Genomic DNA, 15,109 nt, shown 5'->3' on the forward strand with positions numbered 1-15,109 from the left:
TTCTTTGTCAAGAACTGTAGTGACAGGACAAGGGGAATTTAAGTGAGATACTAGGAAGAAATTCTTCACTGTGAGCATGGTGAGACAGTGGAACAGGTTGCTCAGGGAGGTTGTGGATTCCCCATCCCTGATAGGGTTCAAGACCAGGTTGGATATAGGCCCCTGAGCTCCACGGTCGAGTGGGAGGTGTTTCTCACATGGCAGGTGGGTTGGGACGACATGATCTTTAAGGTCCCTTACAACCCCTTAGCATTCTATGCCTCTGTTTCTCAATGGGAAACGTTCTGCTGCTCTGGCACAGCTCTAGGCGGTCCGCAGCACTGAGCAGGTCGCTGACACGCCCACGGCCGGCTCCGTTCGCTGTCCCTGACGGCGCGGGGCGGGGCGGGGCGGGGCGGGGCGGGGCGGGGCGGGGCGGGGCGGGGCGGGGCGGGGCGCTGGTGCCCGGCGCTGCCCCGGCTGCCTCCTCCGAGCCCGCCCTCACCCCCGTCCGCCCCTCGCGTTTGGCGCGAAAACGGCCGCGGCGGGCGGGGCTCTGCGGCATAGCGGCTGCCGATTGGCCGATGCGGCGGGCGCGCGGCCCACGTGGTACGCGGCGTGGCGCGAACTGCTGTGGGGCCGGGCCGGGGCAGCGGCGGCGATCGGGATGGATCTGGCAGTGGCGGCGGTGGGGGGTGCGGGCGCGGCGCCGCAGCACCTGCAGATCCGCGATGAAGTGGCCGAGAAGTGCCAGAAGTTGTTCTTGGACTTCCTAGAGGAGTGAGTGCCGGGGACCGGGCCTGGCGGCGGGCGGACAGGGTCCGCAGCGGGTGGCGGGCCGGCAGCGCCTCACGGAGGGGCCGCCATTTGGCGAGATCCTGTCAGGGCCTGGTGCCCCCTGCCCTTGGCGTTCAGCTGGAAAAAGCTCTGCTGTGGTCTCAGGCTCTGCCGGGAGGAACCTGTAGGAAGGCAGCAGGGTGCTCTCTTGGTAGGCAAAACCCTTCTCGGAGAGTTTCCGCGGAAACGTTGCCCAGAGAGTTTGGGAGGTCCTGGAAGTGGCTAAGGCTGGATGTGCCTTTGGGCAGCCTTGTCTAGTCTAGTGGAAGGTGTCCCTGCCATGGCAGGGGGTTGAAACGAGATGATCTTAAAATCCCTTCTAAATCAAACCATTTTATAATTATATGGTTTTTTTAGGTACATTTGGTCCATTTTAACAAAGTTTTGTCAGCTGTGTTGAAAACCCTCTCCACGGCCTGCGTGTTAGACATTAATACATCTGGCTCCCTGCGTTTTACCTCCTGAGGGGCCCATCCGCATCAAATAAGGAAACCATTAGCATCACCTGGAGGAAACAAAACGTTGTTTGCTGGTGCAGAGTCATTGTTAAACCTTAAATAAAATTTTGTCTGGCACTGGGACAACTCTCCTGCTGTATGAAATGTAAATCCGGTGTGTCTGCGCTAGGGTGTGAATAGAGCAGATGTAGCAAGGGGGTGGAAGAAGAAATACTGTTGGAAAAGGGCTTTGCAAGGGACTGTGGGATGCCTGAATGTGAGTGATCCTTTCCTCTGTCTTTTCTCCTGAACTCAGAAGTATTCAGTTGCTGCCTGGTGTGTGACTGTGAAACGTTCTCCTGAATCATTTTCAGGTTCCAGAACAGTGATGGGGAGGTCAAGTACCTGCGAGATGCTGAAGAACTGATCCGGCCAGAGCGGAACACGTTGATCGTCAGCTTTGCGGATTTGGAGCAGTTCAATCAGCAGCTCTCTACCACTATTCAGGAGGAATTTTACAGGTAAAATGTAAAGTGGGCTTCTTTCAGGTAAAGCTGAGCTCTGCTGGGGTTTCAGGCTCATAATGTCTGCTTTTATGTAAAAAAATAAGAGGCTTATCTTCTTTTCGCATTCTAAAAACACTTGTATTTAAGATTTTTTTTACTGTCTAAAAACTTTTCTTAGTGGATTCCTCTCTGGAAACCATGAGTTAGCCAGATAATTTGCATTTATTGTGCTAAAGAAGTAGTTGGTTAGTATGAGAATATAGAATAAACTCTAAAATTTCATGCTCTGACGATATTTTATTGAGTTGGTCACTTATTTTGAAGATATATTTCTTAACATAAGGATAAGCGTGTCATAAAATGAGACTTTGAAAAGTCTATTTTCAAACAATAACATAAATAACATTATTATGCAGTGATCTCACATTTAGCATATTTATAGTGTGTTTTTTGGGTTATACTACATAGGATTAAAAGCCAGAAGCTGAAAATCTCTTACAAGTCTTTAATGTAATCTAAAGCAGAGAAGGCATTTTGATAGCTTCTCTAAAATTTGAACTTTTTTTCCCATGTTTCAGGGTTTATCCATACCTGTGTCGAGCAACAAAGACTTTTGCCAGAGACCACGGAAATGTTCCTGCAAACAAGGATTTTTATGTTGCATTCCAGGACCTGCCTACAAGACACAAGTAAGATAATTATTAATTCCAGAAACTTGTGCTGTTTTACTACCAGGGCAAAACGAGTCAAAGCATGCTGAAAATGTTTTGGTTATGTAATGTGAAATGTGCAGTTGGCCAGTACAGTTGTGACAAAGGTACCTGATCTTGTGCAGGAGATTTTTTGAAACAGTTTTTCATTTGTAAATCACACTCAGATAGTTAAATTCATCATATGTCCCAAACAAGTGTGATCTCTCTAGTTAAAAAAATTGTGTGTGTGGCTTTTGAAGTACCAGTCATTTAACTTTTGCATTGGTTTGACCTCTAGTATTAACTAAAAGTTTATGTAAAATCATAAAATGAGAATATATTGTAGTAAGTGGGTTTCTTTTGTTTGTTACAGCAGTTGTTTAGTCAGAGTGATGCTGTATTGTATCTTAGTACCCTGGGCCTAAAATTGTCAACTCAATAATTTAATCCTTGTGAATTTGTTTTAAACAGAATTCGAGAACTGACTTCAGCAAAAATTGGCTCCCTGCTACGCATCAGTGGGCAGGTGGTTCGTACCCACCCCGTCCATCCCGAGCTGGTCAGTGGAACTTTCCTGTGCCTTGACTGCCAGACAGTGATCAAAGATGTGGAGCAGCAATTCAAATACACCCAGCCAAACATCTGCAGAAACCCAGTCTGTGCCAACAGAAGGAGATTCCTGCTGGACACAAACAAATCAAGATTTGTTGATTTCCAAAAGGTACAGGGGTGATGCTGGAGGGTGATGACAACCAGTAATGTTCCTGTGGTAGTTGGAAGGTGTTATTTGTACTTCTACACATTGAAGATGGTTAATTTTTCTCTCAATGTTAAGAAAAAACCTAAGGAAAAGGCACTGCAATTTATGTAAAAGGTTTCTTCCTATCTCTGGAAGACTTATGTTTGAGAACAGAAAATTAGTTTTTTGTGTGACATTTATTGTCTAAGTAAGCCACTGAAACCCTGCATATTCAAGCCAGAGTTAGTCTCATGTTGCCAGCACATTAGGTGTAGCTGCTTTATACAAGCATGAAAAGAGGTGCTTATGGGTATCTGCAGTGTCTTGCTCTTCCAGGTTGATTCACTCTCACAAATCCTCAGCACTTCACATGGCACAGTTGTATTTTATGTCAGCCACATTAGCTGAAATTTTCAGGTCACCTTTCAGAATTGTCACTGTGGCCCTTGTACATGCTCTAAGCTGCTCCAAGGCTCCTTAGATGCTGATAAGTGAAGGGATTTTTGGTTGTGTGTTGTATTGTGAGAGGGATTGACATGGATAGCAGCAGTCAGATGCTGTTTAGCACATCTCTCAGCCGTGTAGCTTTGGAAGCAGTTTCGGATCTGGTGAGGTGCTCGGTGTTGAAGCTTCTCTCCGTGCCAGGTGCGCATCCAGGAGACGCAGGGCGAGCTGCCGCGCGGCAGCATCCCGCGCAGCCTGGAGGTGATCCTGCGCGCAGAGGCCGTGGAATCTGCCCAGGCGGGTGACAAATGTGACTTCACCGGCTCACTGATTGTCGTGCCTGACGTGTCCCAGCTCGCCACACCAGGTTTGCTGCTACTCATGACCTCGATGCAGTTTCCTTCCCGTGCTGGGAGCCGCTGTCCTGACTCCCGTTTCCCTGGCAGGGTTACGTGCAGAAACTGGCTCGCGGGTGACGGGGACAGAGGGCTACGAAACCGAAGGCATCCGGGGGCTGCGTGCCCTCGGGGTCCGGGAGCTCTCCTATAAGCTCGTCTTTCTGGCTTGTTACGTGGCACCAACAAATCCACGGGTGAGTCTGCAGAGAAAGGAGATTTAGAGGTGTTGGTGATTTCTGTTCTGTGTGGTTTTCCCTCAAATTAGGGAGCAGGAATGGGTAAAGCTTTAAGTGTGCATGTGTGCCACCTTTCTGTGTTGGTTTGACTGTTTATATTGTCATTGAATCTACATAGCAAGGTTATTTTCTTGTCTTTGTTACTTGTAGCATTTTTCACAGATCTGATTATTTATCAGCGTTACAGTTTGTTCTAAACAGGTAACTGGCACATGTATTTCCATTCAGCTTTCATCCCTTTCTGCAGCATTTCCTTTTCTTCTAGGAAATCGTATTGCTGCATTTTGTCACAGGAAAAACAGGGATCCTTTTTGTTCCCTCTGGTTTATCAAGTGTCATCTTGGGATGTTACTGCAGTGTGACTAATACTAACTACATCTGGGTTTTGGCCTGGTGGGGTACTGTAATCTGTCGTTCTGCTAAGAGCATCACCATCACATAGGATAAAAAGAGCATATGGTATGTTCTGGGAGTAGAAGTTTCTGGCAATCATTTCAGAGCATCAAAAGACCTTGAAGTTCCAGTTAATGTAAGAATGCTTACAAAGACAATTTTAGTCAAAGGAAGTAATATTGGTTTTACTCTTTTTTTAATCTCTGTACAAGCAACTCACTTGGGATTTTCTCACTAACTAAAGTTACAGGTTACACCATTGATTTTGCCTGCTAGGAAATTGGGTATTGGTTTTTAAAGGTATAAGGTAACAAGGTTACCTAGCTTAAGGGCAGCTTTTCAGAACGTGTTCCTCCCATCTAGATTTCAGAGCAAGTTTTTGTGACCTGTCTGCAGTGCTCACATTCATTAGTGACTCTGTTTCTACTATAAATGCTGTTTTATTTCCTTCTTTTAGTTTGGTGGAAAAGAGCTCCGAGATGAAGAGCAGACTGCAGAAAGCATTAAAAATCAAATGTCTGTGAAAGAGTGGGAAAAGGTTTTTGAAATGAGCCAAGATAAGAACCTTTACCATAATCTGTGCACCAGCCTCTTCCCCACTATCCATGGTAAGATCCATTTGTGGCCTTAGAGCGGGAAGATTTCACTTATGTAAATATTAATTAATTCCTTTTGCTGTTTCTGTAGTTTTTGGGAAAGGTTGAAAGCCCTGTGCCAGCTACCACAAACTCTTCCCCCTCAGCACTGGTTGTGCTAGAAGAGGAAAATCTATTTTTTGAGTATTTGTGGTGTTTAATCATAATGGCCTCCAAGCCCAGTCTGGAGGGTTGGGTTTGACATCAGGTGTTCTGCTACTGAACCCTACAGGTTTTAGTGGATGCTTAGCAAATAGGTGAATTCCAAGCAGAAGTGTCCAAATGCTCTAAAATTCTGCTGGGATGAAGGTTTTTTTTAAATAGGAAAATTGTGGTGGTTTTTTGGATGTTTCGTTTAATGTCTTTTCTGGGGCAGGTAATGATGAAGTAAAACGCGGTGTCCTGCTGATGCTCTTTGGAGGAGTTCCCAAGACCACTTCAGAAGGCACTTCATTGCGTGGGGACATCAATGTTTGTGTTGTTGGTGATCCAAGTACAGCCAAGAGTCAGTTTCTAAAGTAAGATTAAGACTCAGCCTTTAAATATTGTCCAGTGTGCACTGTGCCTTTTTCTGTGTTAACTGTAGGAAGGGGAAGTAAAATATTTGAGAATATTTCCAGAAATTATGTGGATGTGAGTGAAGTAATTGAACAGGGCTAAAACAAACTCAACATATAAATTTCCAAATATTTTCAACGGAGGATGACTATTAAAAATACAAATTAATTGCATATTTAAAAATACCAGAGGTAGATGAAATACTGGAGGTCTTATTCCTCTTTGCTACAGGCATGTGGATGAGTTCAGTCCCCGTGCTGTGTACACCAGTGGCAAAGCCTCCAGCGCCGCGGGTCTGACGGCAGCTGTGGTGAAAGATGAGGAGTCCCATGAGTTTGTCATTGAGGCTGGAGCACTGATGCTGGCAGATAACGTGAGTCTGGGAAGGGGAGAAGTTCCTTCATCCCTAGAATGAGTTTAATTGATGACAGAGAGCCCTAAATTGTCTTAGTGATGCTTTTTTCATTAGTGATTTATTCTGGGTTACTTATTTTTATTCTTCTGCTGCAGGGTGTTTGTTGCATTGATGAATTTGACAAGATGGAGGTGCGGGATCAAGTAGCCATTCATGAGGCAATGGAACAGCAGACAATATCTATTACTAAAGCTGGAGTGAAGGTAGCTTGCACTACTCCTTTTTGTAGTCTGTAGCATCACCTGACTGTTTGTTATGTGTACCAATGTGGCTTCACCTGCCCAATCTTCATGTCACCTCTGCAGCTGCCTCACTGTGGCAGGACAGAGATCACTTTTTGCGAAGTTTTTGTAGCACATACCCAAAGAAGGTCAGAAATGTTACTGAGTTAAATAGTAGTGTACAAGAAACACAAAATGGGAAAAGCCTAACCTTGAAGTAACCCCAAAAAAGGTTACAGAATGGTGTGTGTTTGTAGAAAAACAGGATCTTGTGAAAAGGCATTTTAATTTTATTTTTTCTCACTGTTAGGCTACTCTGAATGCCAGGACCTCCATTTTGGCTGCAGCAAACCCAGTTGGTGGACGCTATGACAGATCCAAGTCACTGAAACAAAATATCAACCTGTCAGCTCCCATCATGTCCCGCTTTGATCTCTTCTTCATCCTTGTGGATGAGTGTAATGAGGTAATTTTTAGGAATTATAGAATAGTTTGTGTTAGAAAAGATGCCTGGAGGTCTCTAGTCTAACCTTGCACTCAGATCATTGAGAACAGTTTGCCAAGACTTGACCTGGTGAGTTTTGAGTATCTCAAAGGATGGGAATTCTGCAGTCTCTCCAGGCCCCTGCAATGTGTGACAACTCTTATGTGTTCAAAAATAATAACTTTTGTATCTAATCAGAATTTCTCATGGTTCAGTTTATGTTGGTTGCCTCTTATCCAAGGACTATTTGGCTTCATCACATCTATGCTGGCTGGTAAAGCAGTTGCTTTCCTTTCAAGCTGAGCAGACCTTACTCTTCTAGCCTCTCATACCTCATGTTCTCCTACCCTCTGACCATCTTGGTGGCCCTCTGCAATTCTGAGTGAAGCAAATCTCATGAGAGTGTCTTGCTCCTGCTTTTTTGCTCTGTCTGTGCAGCTAAAAGCTGGCAGTACAAATTTGAGCGTACTCTGCTGAATACAAGGATACTGCTTTTTCATCCTGTAGTGGTTTGACCTGCAAACTTAACACCATTAGTCATTTTTACAAATGGCTGGTCACTAAGGCCGAGACTGCTGCCACCTGTCTCTGTGGCATTTGCCTTGGGAATGCATAGATCTGGAGATTAATGTTGGTTCAGCCACTGTTCTGCTCAGAGTGATTATCTAATTGAGAAGGGGCTGGTGAGAGAGACAAAGCAGGCTGAAAAGGAAGGAAGTTCCCATGCTGCAAAGTGCTGCTTTCTGCCTGTTCTCTGGCTAACTTGTAACCCAGGAGAGTTCCCAGAGGTTATAAATCCTAAAACTGCCTTTTATCCCTCCTCTGCTGTGTTTCCTTGTATTAAAAACTCCCAGGGCATTCTCCTGGACCTCCTGGCAGAGAGTTTGGCTACTGGAAAGGGTAGCTGTGCCATGAGGATTACAAGTAAACAGGGGGAATGGGAAGGAAGAATAGAAGTGTTGTTTTGCTCTTTGGCTGGTGCTGTGCAAGTGATGCTGACACAGCCCCAATGTCCCAGGTGATAGATTACGCCATTGCCCGGCGCATCGTGGATCTGCATTCCAGAGTGCAGGAGTCCGTTGACCGTGTCTATTCCTTGGATGATATCCGAAGGTATCTGCTGTTTGCAAGACAGTTTAAACCAAAGGTAATTTTAATTTTTAAAAGTGTGGAACAGTTGTTCTGTATGAGGAGGTCCAAAGGAACAGTTGCTGTGCAGTAGGCTTTTCTCCAGCAAACACCAAGACACTTGGGGAAATGTTTTCTCAAGGAAGGAGCCATAAACTCAGGTTATTACCTAGAAACAGAGTGTATTTTGGAACCTGGTGCTCGTGAACTCCAGAAACCCAGTCAGCCCAGCTGAGCCTGTTACAGTCCATGGCAGTCCTTAACCTTTGTCTAGAACAACTGAGGGATGACTTCATGGCCTTCTCATACCTCACAGGCATGGGTTATTTAACATGGCTGCTCCAGAGTTTTTTGTAGTTTATTGACTTACTACTTAATCAGTTTGTGTGTCTTTATTTTAAAATGGTATTGTGCCTCTATTTAGTTGCTTTTTGGTCAAATACAGAACATGGGAAACAGTGGTCTAACTACAGATTTTTTTGGGGTCTATCCAAGTAGCAGCTCGGAAGGGCCGTGTGTTGGATTTTTCATAAGTCTGTAAACAGAACAATCCAGTAGGGACAGACATGAATTAAGTCTAGAAACAAGTCATTAGAAGAGAAAAATAGAAATTATTAAAAAATCTGCTGTAAAATAATGAATGCAGCTATGTACTTACTGTAATGTCGTTGTCATTGATAAGTTTAATTATTATTACAACATAATTTCAACCTAATGTGATTGCCATTATACTTCCGTAGAGTATGTGCATAGCGTAGAATATTTCAGATAAGAGCAGCAGCCAGTACAGCAAAGGCTGTACACTGCCAATCCAATGCAAGAAGAAAAAGCTTTAATACTCTGACCACTGGAACTCCTGTCACTCTCTTTGATGACACACAGATATCCAAGGAGTCTGAGGACTTCATAGTGGAGCAGTACAAGCGGCTGCGGCAGCGCGATGGCTCTGGAGTGACCAAGTCATCCTGGAGGATCACGGTGCGGCAGCTGGAGAGCATGATCCGCCTGTCTGAGGCCATGGCCCGCATGCACTGCTGTGATGAGGTATCAGGGATGTGATGGAGGTTTGGCTAAATGTTCATGGAATTGTGTGGGAGTTGTGCGTTTGCTGTTTGACTGTGATATTGGACATAGTCCTGTGGGGTGAGGAGGAGAGCTTGAGTCGTGGTCATACTCAGAGTCTGTATGCCAGAAACGCTGTTTTTAAGGGATGACTTGTAAAACTGACGTCAGCTGGTCCAAACTGAGAGCTGGCATGATTTTGCATCACAGCTGTGTCAGCACTCAGCCTTCTACCCGTCAAATCATGACAGTCACCAACTACTGTCAGTCAGGGCTGTTGGAAGTTTCTTTCCTGATCTTTCATGGTTTGTAATCTCTTGGCTCTCTTCCATTTGCAATCTAAAAAGCCAAAGTTCATCCAAGTATCTGGACCTCCTCAAGAGTAGCTGTATGAGTGATCTGAGCTCCTGCTCGCATCAACTACTGCTGAAAAGCACATTGTGTTCTGGCTCTTAACTGTAGTGTGATTACTGCCCCTTTTGTCCTTGCTTTCAAACCCAGCAGGCCTTTTGAAATGTTGATTAGAGGCTATGTGACACGTGCAGGTTTGGAACCCTGCTTGATGGTTGTGTAAGGACACCCTTTGGATTCTTTTAAATTAAATTCAGCTTATAAAGAAACAGATAGCTTTTAGGATATGGCCCAGCTACAGATGATTTTTCCAGTTTTTGCCTTTCAGTTCTGGAGGAGAGTATCATTAATTACATCTTTCTTTCTTTCATATTGTCTCTGTTCAGACCCATTTCTTTCATGTTTCTTGCTCCACTGATCTTTCTCCCAAATGTTCTTGACTTAGTAAAAATTTTATCAACGCCACATGATTGCTAAATCCTGAAAGATTAATCAGGCTGCTTTTCCCTCCATAACCTTGCATGACCTTGGAGTACTTGTAGTGGAATATAATTAATCTTGCAAAGTATTTACTGCGTAGGATTAATCAACTGAGATGTGTAGAAAATCCCTTTGTCGGAGTCAGAGATGAGTCTCTGGAGCTGTTTGAAAACTAGAAGCGCCCCTGTGCCTATTTAATATATGTTTTTTTCAAATCTTCCTCAGGTTCACCCAAAGCATGTGAAGGAAGCTTTCAGGCTTTTAAATAAGTCCATCATTAGAGTTGAGACTCCTGATGTCAATTTAGACCAAGATGATGAACAGCAAGTGGAGGATCAAGAGGACCAAGATGGAGTCAATGGTAAATGACTTAGAGAAATTTTTCAAAGGAGAAAGTCCTTCCAGTCTTTACAGCTTACCTTGACTCAGCATGTGCTTCTCTCCAGTTTCTGTAATGAGCTCTAGAAATCTGGGCTCCTGTTCTTAACTCTCTTACTTCTTCAGCCTCCTTCAGCAGCTCACCTGGTTGGTCAGCGCAAGGCTTTTCAGTGGCTCAGAGTTAAATAGCTAAAAGATACCGCAGCTTTAAATGTGGGCTTGTGTCCAAACAGGTGAGGCAGAAGCTCCAGCTGGGGTCAATGGTCTTGTGAATGGGATCAATGGCCATTCTGAGGATGTGAGCAAGGATGCTGCACCCAAAGCTTCTCTCAGGCTTGGCTTCTCTGAGTACCGACGCATTTCTAATCTCCTGGTGCTGCACCTCAGGAAAGCAGAGGAAGGTAAGAATTTCTTTACTGCAAAGAAGGCAGACCCTGACTTCAGGGAGCAATTGTTACTGCATCTCTTGCTGTTGTACATGGGATTTTCACTCCTGTTGAGACAACAAACTTGTCAGGTCAGGTGTAGACCTATGCTCATATGACAGTATTACATCTGGTGAGGGAAGTAGGACTTCCTGGAGTTTCTAGGTCTGTTACCTTAGTAATTATTCAAAACCTATTAAGCTGAGCAGCATGTCAGCAGAGAAGAGCCAGAAGAGGATTTGTAGCACACAGTGGTGTAACCAAGCTAGAAGAATCTGCACCAGTGAAAACTGGAGCAGGAGTTTTAATGTATGCCAGCAACCGCAGCCTGTTTTAAGCAAATGGCTGGATTCATTCTTCAGAAGCTAAAATATTTCAGTTGCCACGAGGCTACTCCTGCAGTGCAATGCAGTAGTTGTCTCATGGCAGATACTAAAGCTACAAAGCTTTTGGAAGGGTGTCGAGATGACAGTGTCTGTTCAAATGCTGAGTGCATGTAGAAGGATGACTCCTCTGGCTTTGTGTGACAGTGGTTTTTCTTTAGCCCTTACCTAGAGGAAAGGTGTGTTAGTCCTTGTTTTTCTTGAAGCTGAAGGCTGATGGGATTTGGAAGCCTCTTGAAAGCATAAAACTGAAAATTTCCATTCTCAATCTAATTACCTCCAATTAAACCATGACACAACACCCTCCTGTGCAAAATACGGTGCTTTAAGAAAAAACCCCTTAAGTCTGACATTTCCTAAACATCTTTAAAAGCATGTTTCTCTCTTCAGCATTGTGAATGTTAGTGTGTAAATCCTTTTCTCCTATGGTTTGAGTGGTAATTTACTGCTGCTGTGTTTATGCAAATTATTTTCTCTGCAGAAGAGGACGATGCAGCACTAAAGAGGAGTGAACTTATTAATTGGTATCTAAAGGAAATTGAATCTGAAATCGAATCTGAAGAAGAACTAATAAATAAAAAGAAGATCATAGAGAGAGTCATTCACCGACTTACACATTATGTATGTATAGAGATGTGTGGGTAGTGAAAAAGCATTTTGACTTGTATGGGGTTGTAACTTATATATTAAAATGTTTCATTTTTAATAGAATACATTCCTGTTTGGAGGAATCTTTTGTTTTGTTCTTCCATTGATTGATGCAGTATAAATGCCTTCTTTGTTTAACACCTGCTACAGTAATTACAGGAAAAACCACTGAAATAAATTAAAGATGTGTGTAAGTAAAAGTTCAAAGTGCTGTACTGTGTCACTATAGAAGTGTGATATTTTTCTGTATTTCTACAGTGCTATTATACATTAGGATACAAAAATACAATTAACACTTGTATTCCATGGATAGCCTTAAGTCAGAGGGGTACGAGGGCATTTTGGAAGAAAAAGTATGACAAAATAAATTAGTTTTCACTTTTAAAGACACAAAACCATTACATTGAAAAGCACTAGGCTAGAAAGTTCCCAGAAAGGATACAGCATAGAAGTGATTTCCCTGAATGCTGTTTTTAAGAATCTCTTAGAGGGAGTTCACAATTAAAAGCGTTGAGTAATTAATAAGAGGTCCTACCAATATAAAAATGCCTTTCAAAAAGAACAAACAAACAAACCTCTCTGTCCTTGTTTTAACCCAACCCTTTGTCTGTTGCAGGACCACATTCTGATCGAACTGTCCCAGTCAGGACTGAGAGGATCCAGAGAAGAGGAGACTTTTGATGATGATCCATACCTGGTTGTCAACCCAAACTATCTGCTGGAGGACTGAGGGCTGAGAATGGCATTGTAGAGCTGACTGGTTGCAAGTTGGAAAATGCATTATTTTCTTTCAGGGGTTGCTGTATGGCTCGTTCCTTAAATTACTATGATTGTGCCAGAGTGTAGTCAGTAATATGTGATTTCTCATTTACACTGAGTACACCTGGAAAGCTTTTAAAACACGACACACAGGTATTAGTTCTACTGTTAGTTCTGAATTTCAGTGCCATTATCTGGATGCAGAGGAGAATCATCCAATAGCTTTTTTCATCATCAAGCTATGTAGATGTTTCTGTTTTCAATCAGATTAATTTTTCATTGTTCTTCTTTAGTACACATTTTATGCTATAAGTTTTTACTGTTTTTCTTATTAACATAAATAAAAGCTCATTACATTAAATGTTTGGGGGTGGGTTTGTTGTTACTCAGATGTGAGGTTGCTGTTTTCTGTGCCTGTCATTGGAGGCTGAAAAAAACAGTGATCTATATGTTTAATGTCTAAAGGAAGACCAAATTTCCTGAATGACTGATGCTCTTTTTTAAGAAGTTTTTTTAACTTCCTGTAATAGACAATGAGAAACTGATTACTTCTGTTTCTTTTTAGATGGACTAAAGATGTGCAGGCTCCTGTTGCATATATCAAGTAGAAAATAGCAAATAGCCAAGCCCAAAGAAAGGCTTTAAGTCAGCAGGGCAGAAACCCCTACCTTGATGAATGTCTTGACTTGTAAGTGAATTAAAAACTGCCACCATTTGTGAGGGATTTTTAGGACTATATTTGTAAACCTGTTTGAAGATCTTTCTATAAGAAAACTTTGCTTGAATTTCTGCTCTCAATTTTTTTACTGTAAACTATAGGTTTATTAAATTATCTATTAAGAATTTAAAATACCTGATTTGTCTTGTTTCCTGGATACCAGCACCTCGGAAACATTTGTATTGTGTGAAAGAGATCAAAGTTACATGTTCTATTTTTAAATAGTGTGAAATAACTGTTTCTGAGGGAGGCTCAGAAATGAAGCTGGTTTGTAAGACAGTATTCTTTTCCTGTTAGTCTCTCCCAGCTTTGGAGAGTTACACCTTGGTCTAACTAAGCATGTAATTAAAAATAACTCCTATTTAAGGAGTGGAGGGAATCATAAATATTTGTCATGAGCACTACCCCATCACTGGGCACTAACTCCATCTGCAGTAGCTTTTCCGCTCGTTTCTCTCATAAACCACATTTTGGCAAATTCTACATTTCATTAAAGATAGCCACCCACCTGCAACAATACTTTCATGTTATTCTGTATTGTTCCTTTACTTTCAAAATAACAATAAGATGATGTTTGGCCTTCATTATGTTTCCCCCTTCCCTCCTCTCAATCTCAGTTTGAAAATAAATACTCTTCATGTAGGAGGAATTATTTTTTTCTGCTTCTTTCCCCAGTTCTGTAGGCTGAGAGGGGTTTTCTCTGAGTTAATGAAGCTCTACTGAAAAGTAAGCAGCAGCTGGTGCTGTAAAGTTACTTTTTAAACTTGCTATTCAGACATCAGAGTGGAGGGAATTTTTTCAGAACACTCAGCACAATGTTATAGTGAGCTCTTTAGGGCTTCCTGAAAAAAATCATCTGGGAGTCAAATAGAGTCAAAGTACACAAATTGCAATCCCTGTATAAGGTTTGAGTAACAGCAAATGTTGAGGGATGTCTTCAGCTGTAATCTAAGATAATACTGCTTGACAGCAATAACTTGCCCAGATGATTGCAGATAAGCTTTAGACAAAATTTTGGTTATTAAAAGAAATTAACTGTGAGATAGAACCAACATTTCATAGGTATCTTGAATTTTGTGTTTAGTGGGTTTAAAAATGTTCTCAGCCCTTCAGTTCTGCTGTACTGGAATGCAGAAAAGCTAAGTTAGATGTGCTCTTCAGCATTTCAGGTGTGTGACCTGAATGACACTGGGAGCAGTGTTTTCAGGGCTGAAGGAGGGAGTGCTTTGGAAAGCAAAAACATGAGACTCAAATTCCTGGATGTTACTCTTGCTGCTGCCTGAATTCACATCAGAGTTACTTTTCCAGCTGGGTGAGGTGCCACATCTCAGATTTCCTTTATCCACCCAGGAATAGAGCACAAACGTGCCTCCTGCTGCCCTGCACGGCCTGAGCTGTGGTAGACCCAGCCCCAGCCATGCAGACAACACTGCTTTTGTTGGTTGTTGCATCCAGAGCTGTACTGGGATTCTTCTGAAGCTGAAAAGGCCAAAAAGAGAGGGAAGGTTTATTTACTTATTTCATCTTCCTCTAAATGGGAGGCAAAATGTCAACTGATTTTTAAACCTAAAGGGAAACATAAGCATATTAGAAAATGTTTTCACATGACCTTTCTCCAACTGATTAAAAGTGGTTTTTGTCATATAAGTGGTTTGTTCATCTATGTCTTTTTTATCTACAGTGAAAATCCTGGTCTGTTATTCCAGTATCAGCTAATTGAGAGAACATTTATCTATGGAACAGATAATTTCAGTTAAATATTACTTCTGCTGGTGTATAAGTAGTGTGGAGTAGTTGTTTCTG

General features: G+C 42.6%; 1 protein-coding gene across 1 annotated transcript; it reads left to right on the forward strand.

The window, feature by feature from the left end:
* The first annotated feature begins 602 nt into the window (after positions 1 to 602).
* MCM6 (minichromosome maintenance complex component 6) lies at positions 603 to 13,438 on the forward strand. Its single transcript, XM_059852543.1, has 17 exons — positions 603 to 759; positions 1,628 to 1,774; positions 2,338 to 2,448; positions 2,923 to 3,172; positions 3,836 to 4,001; positions 4,081 to 4,226; positions 5,119 to 5,269; positions 5,673 to 5,814; positions 6,086 to 6,227; positions 6,365 to 6,472; positions 6,801 to 6,956; positions 7,993 to 8,121; positions 8,985 to 9,146; positions 10,221 to 10,356; positions 10,607 to 10,774; positions 11,663 to 11,802; positions 12,446 to 13,438. The coding sequence occupies exons 1-17, from the start codon at positions 647 to 649 to the stop codon at positions 12,557 to 12,559; spliced, it is 2,481 nt and encodes an 826-aa protein (XP_059708526.1). The 5' UTR covers positions 603 to 646; the 3' UTR covers positions 12,560 to 13,438.
* Positions 13,439 to 15,109: the final 1,671 nt, after the last annotated feature.

Source organism: Haemorhous mexicanus, chromosome 8, assembly GCF_027477595.1.
Source record: "Haemorhous mexicanus isolate bHaeMex1 chromosome 8, bHaeMex1.pri, whole genome shotgun sequence".
NCBI lineage: Eukaryota > Metazoa > Chordata > Aves > Passeriformes > Fringillidae > Haemorhous > Haemorhous mexicanus.

What these genes read in the sequence shown, in the direction of transcription:
- MCM6 (XM_059852543.1), top strand. Translation starts at nt 647, where the DNA reads ATGGATCTGGCAGTGGCGGCGGTGGGGGGTGCGGGCGCGGCGCCGCAG. An exon ending in TGGCACCAACAAATCCACGG is followed by an intron (nt 4,227 to 5,118) that starts GTGAGTCTGCAG and finishes TCCTTCTTTTAG; the next exon opens with TTTGGTGGAAAAGAGCTCCG. An exon ending in TTGTGGATGAGTGTAATGAG is followed by an intron (nt 6,957 to 7,992) that starts GTAATTTTTAGG and finishes CCAATGTCCCAG; the next exon opens with GTGATAGATTACGCCATTGC.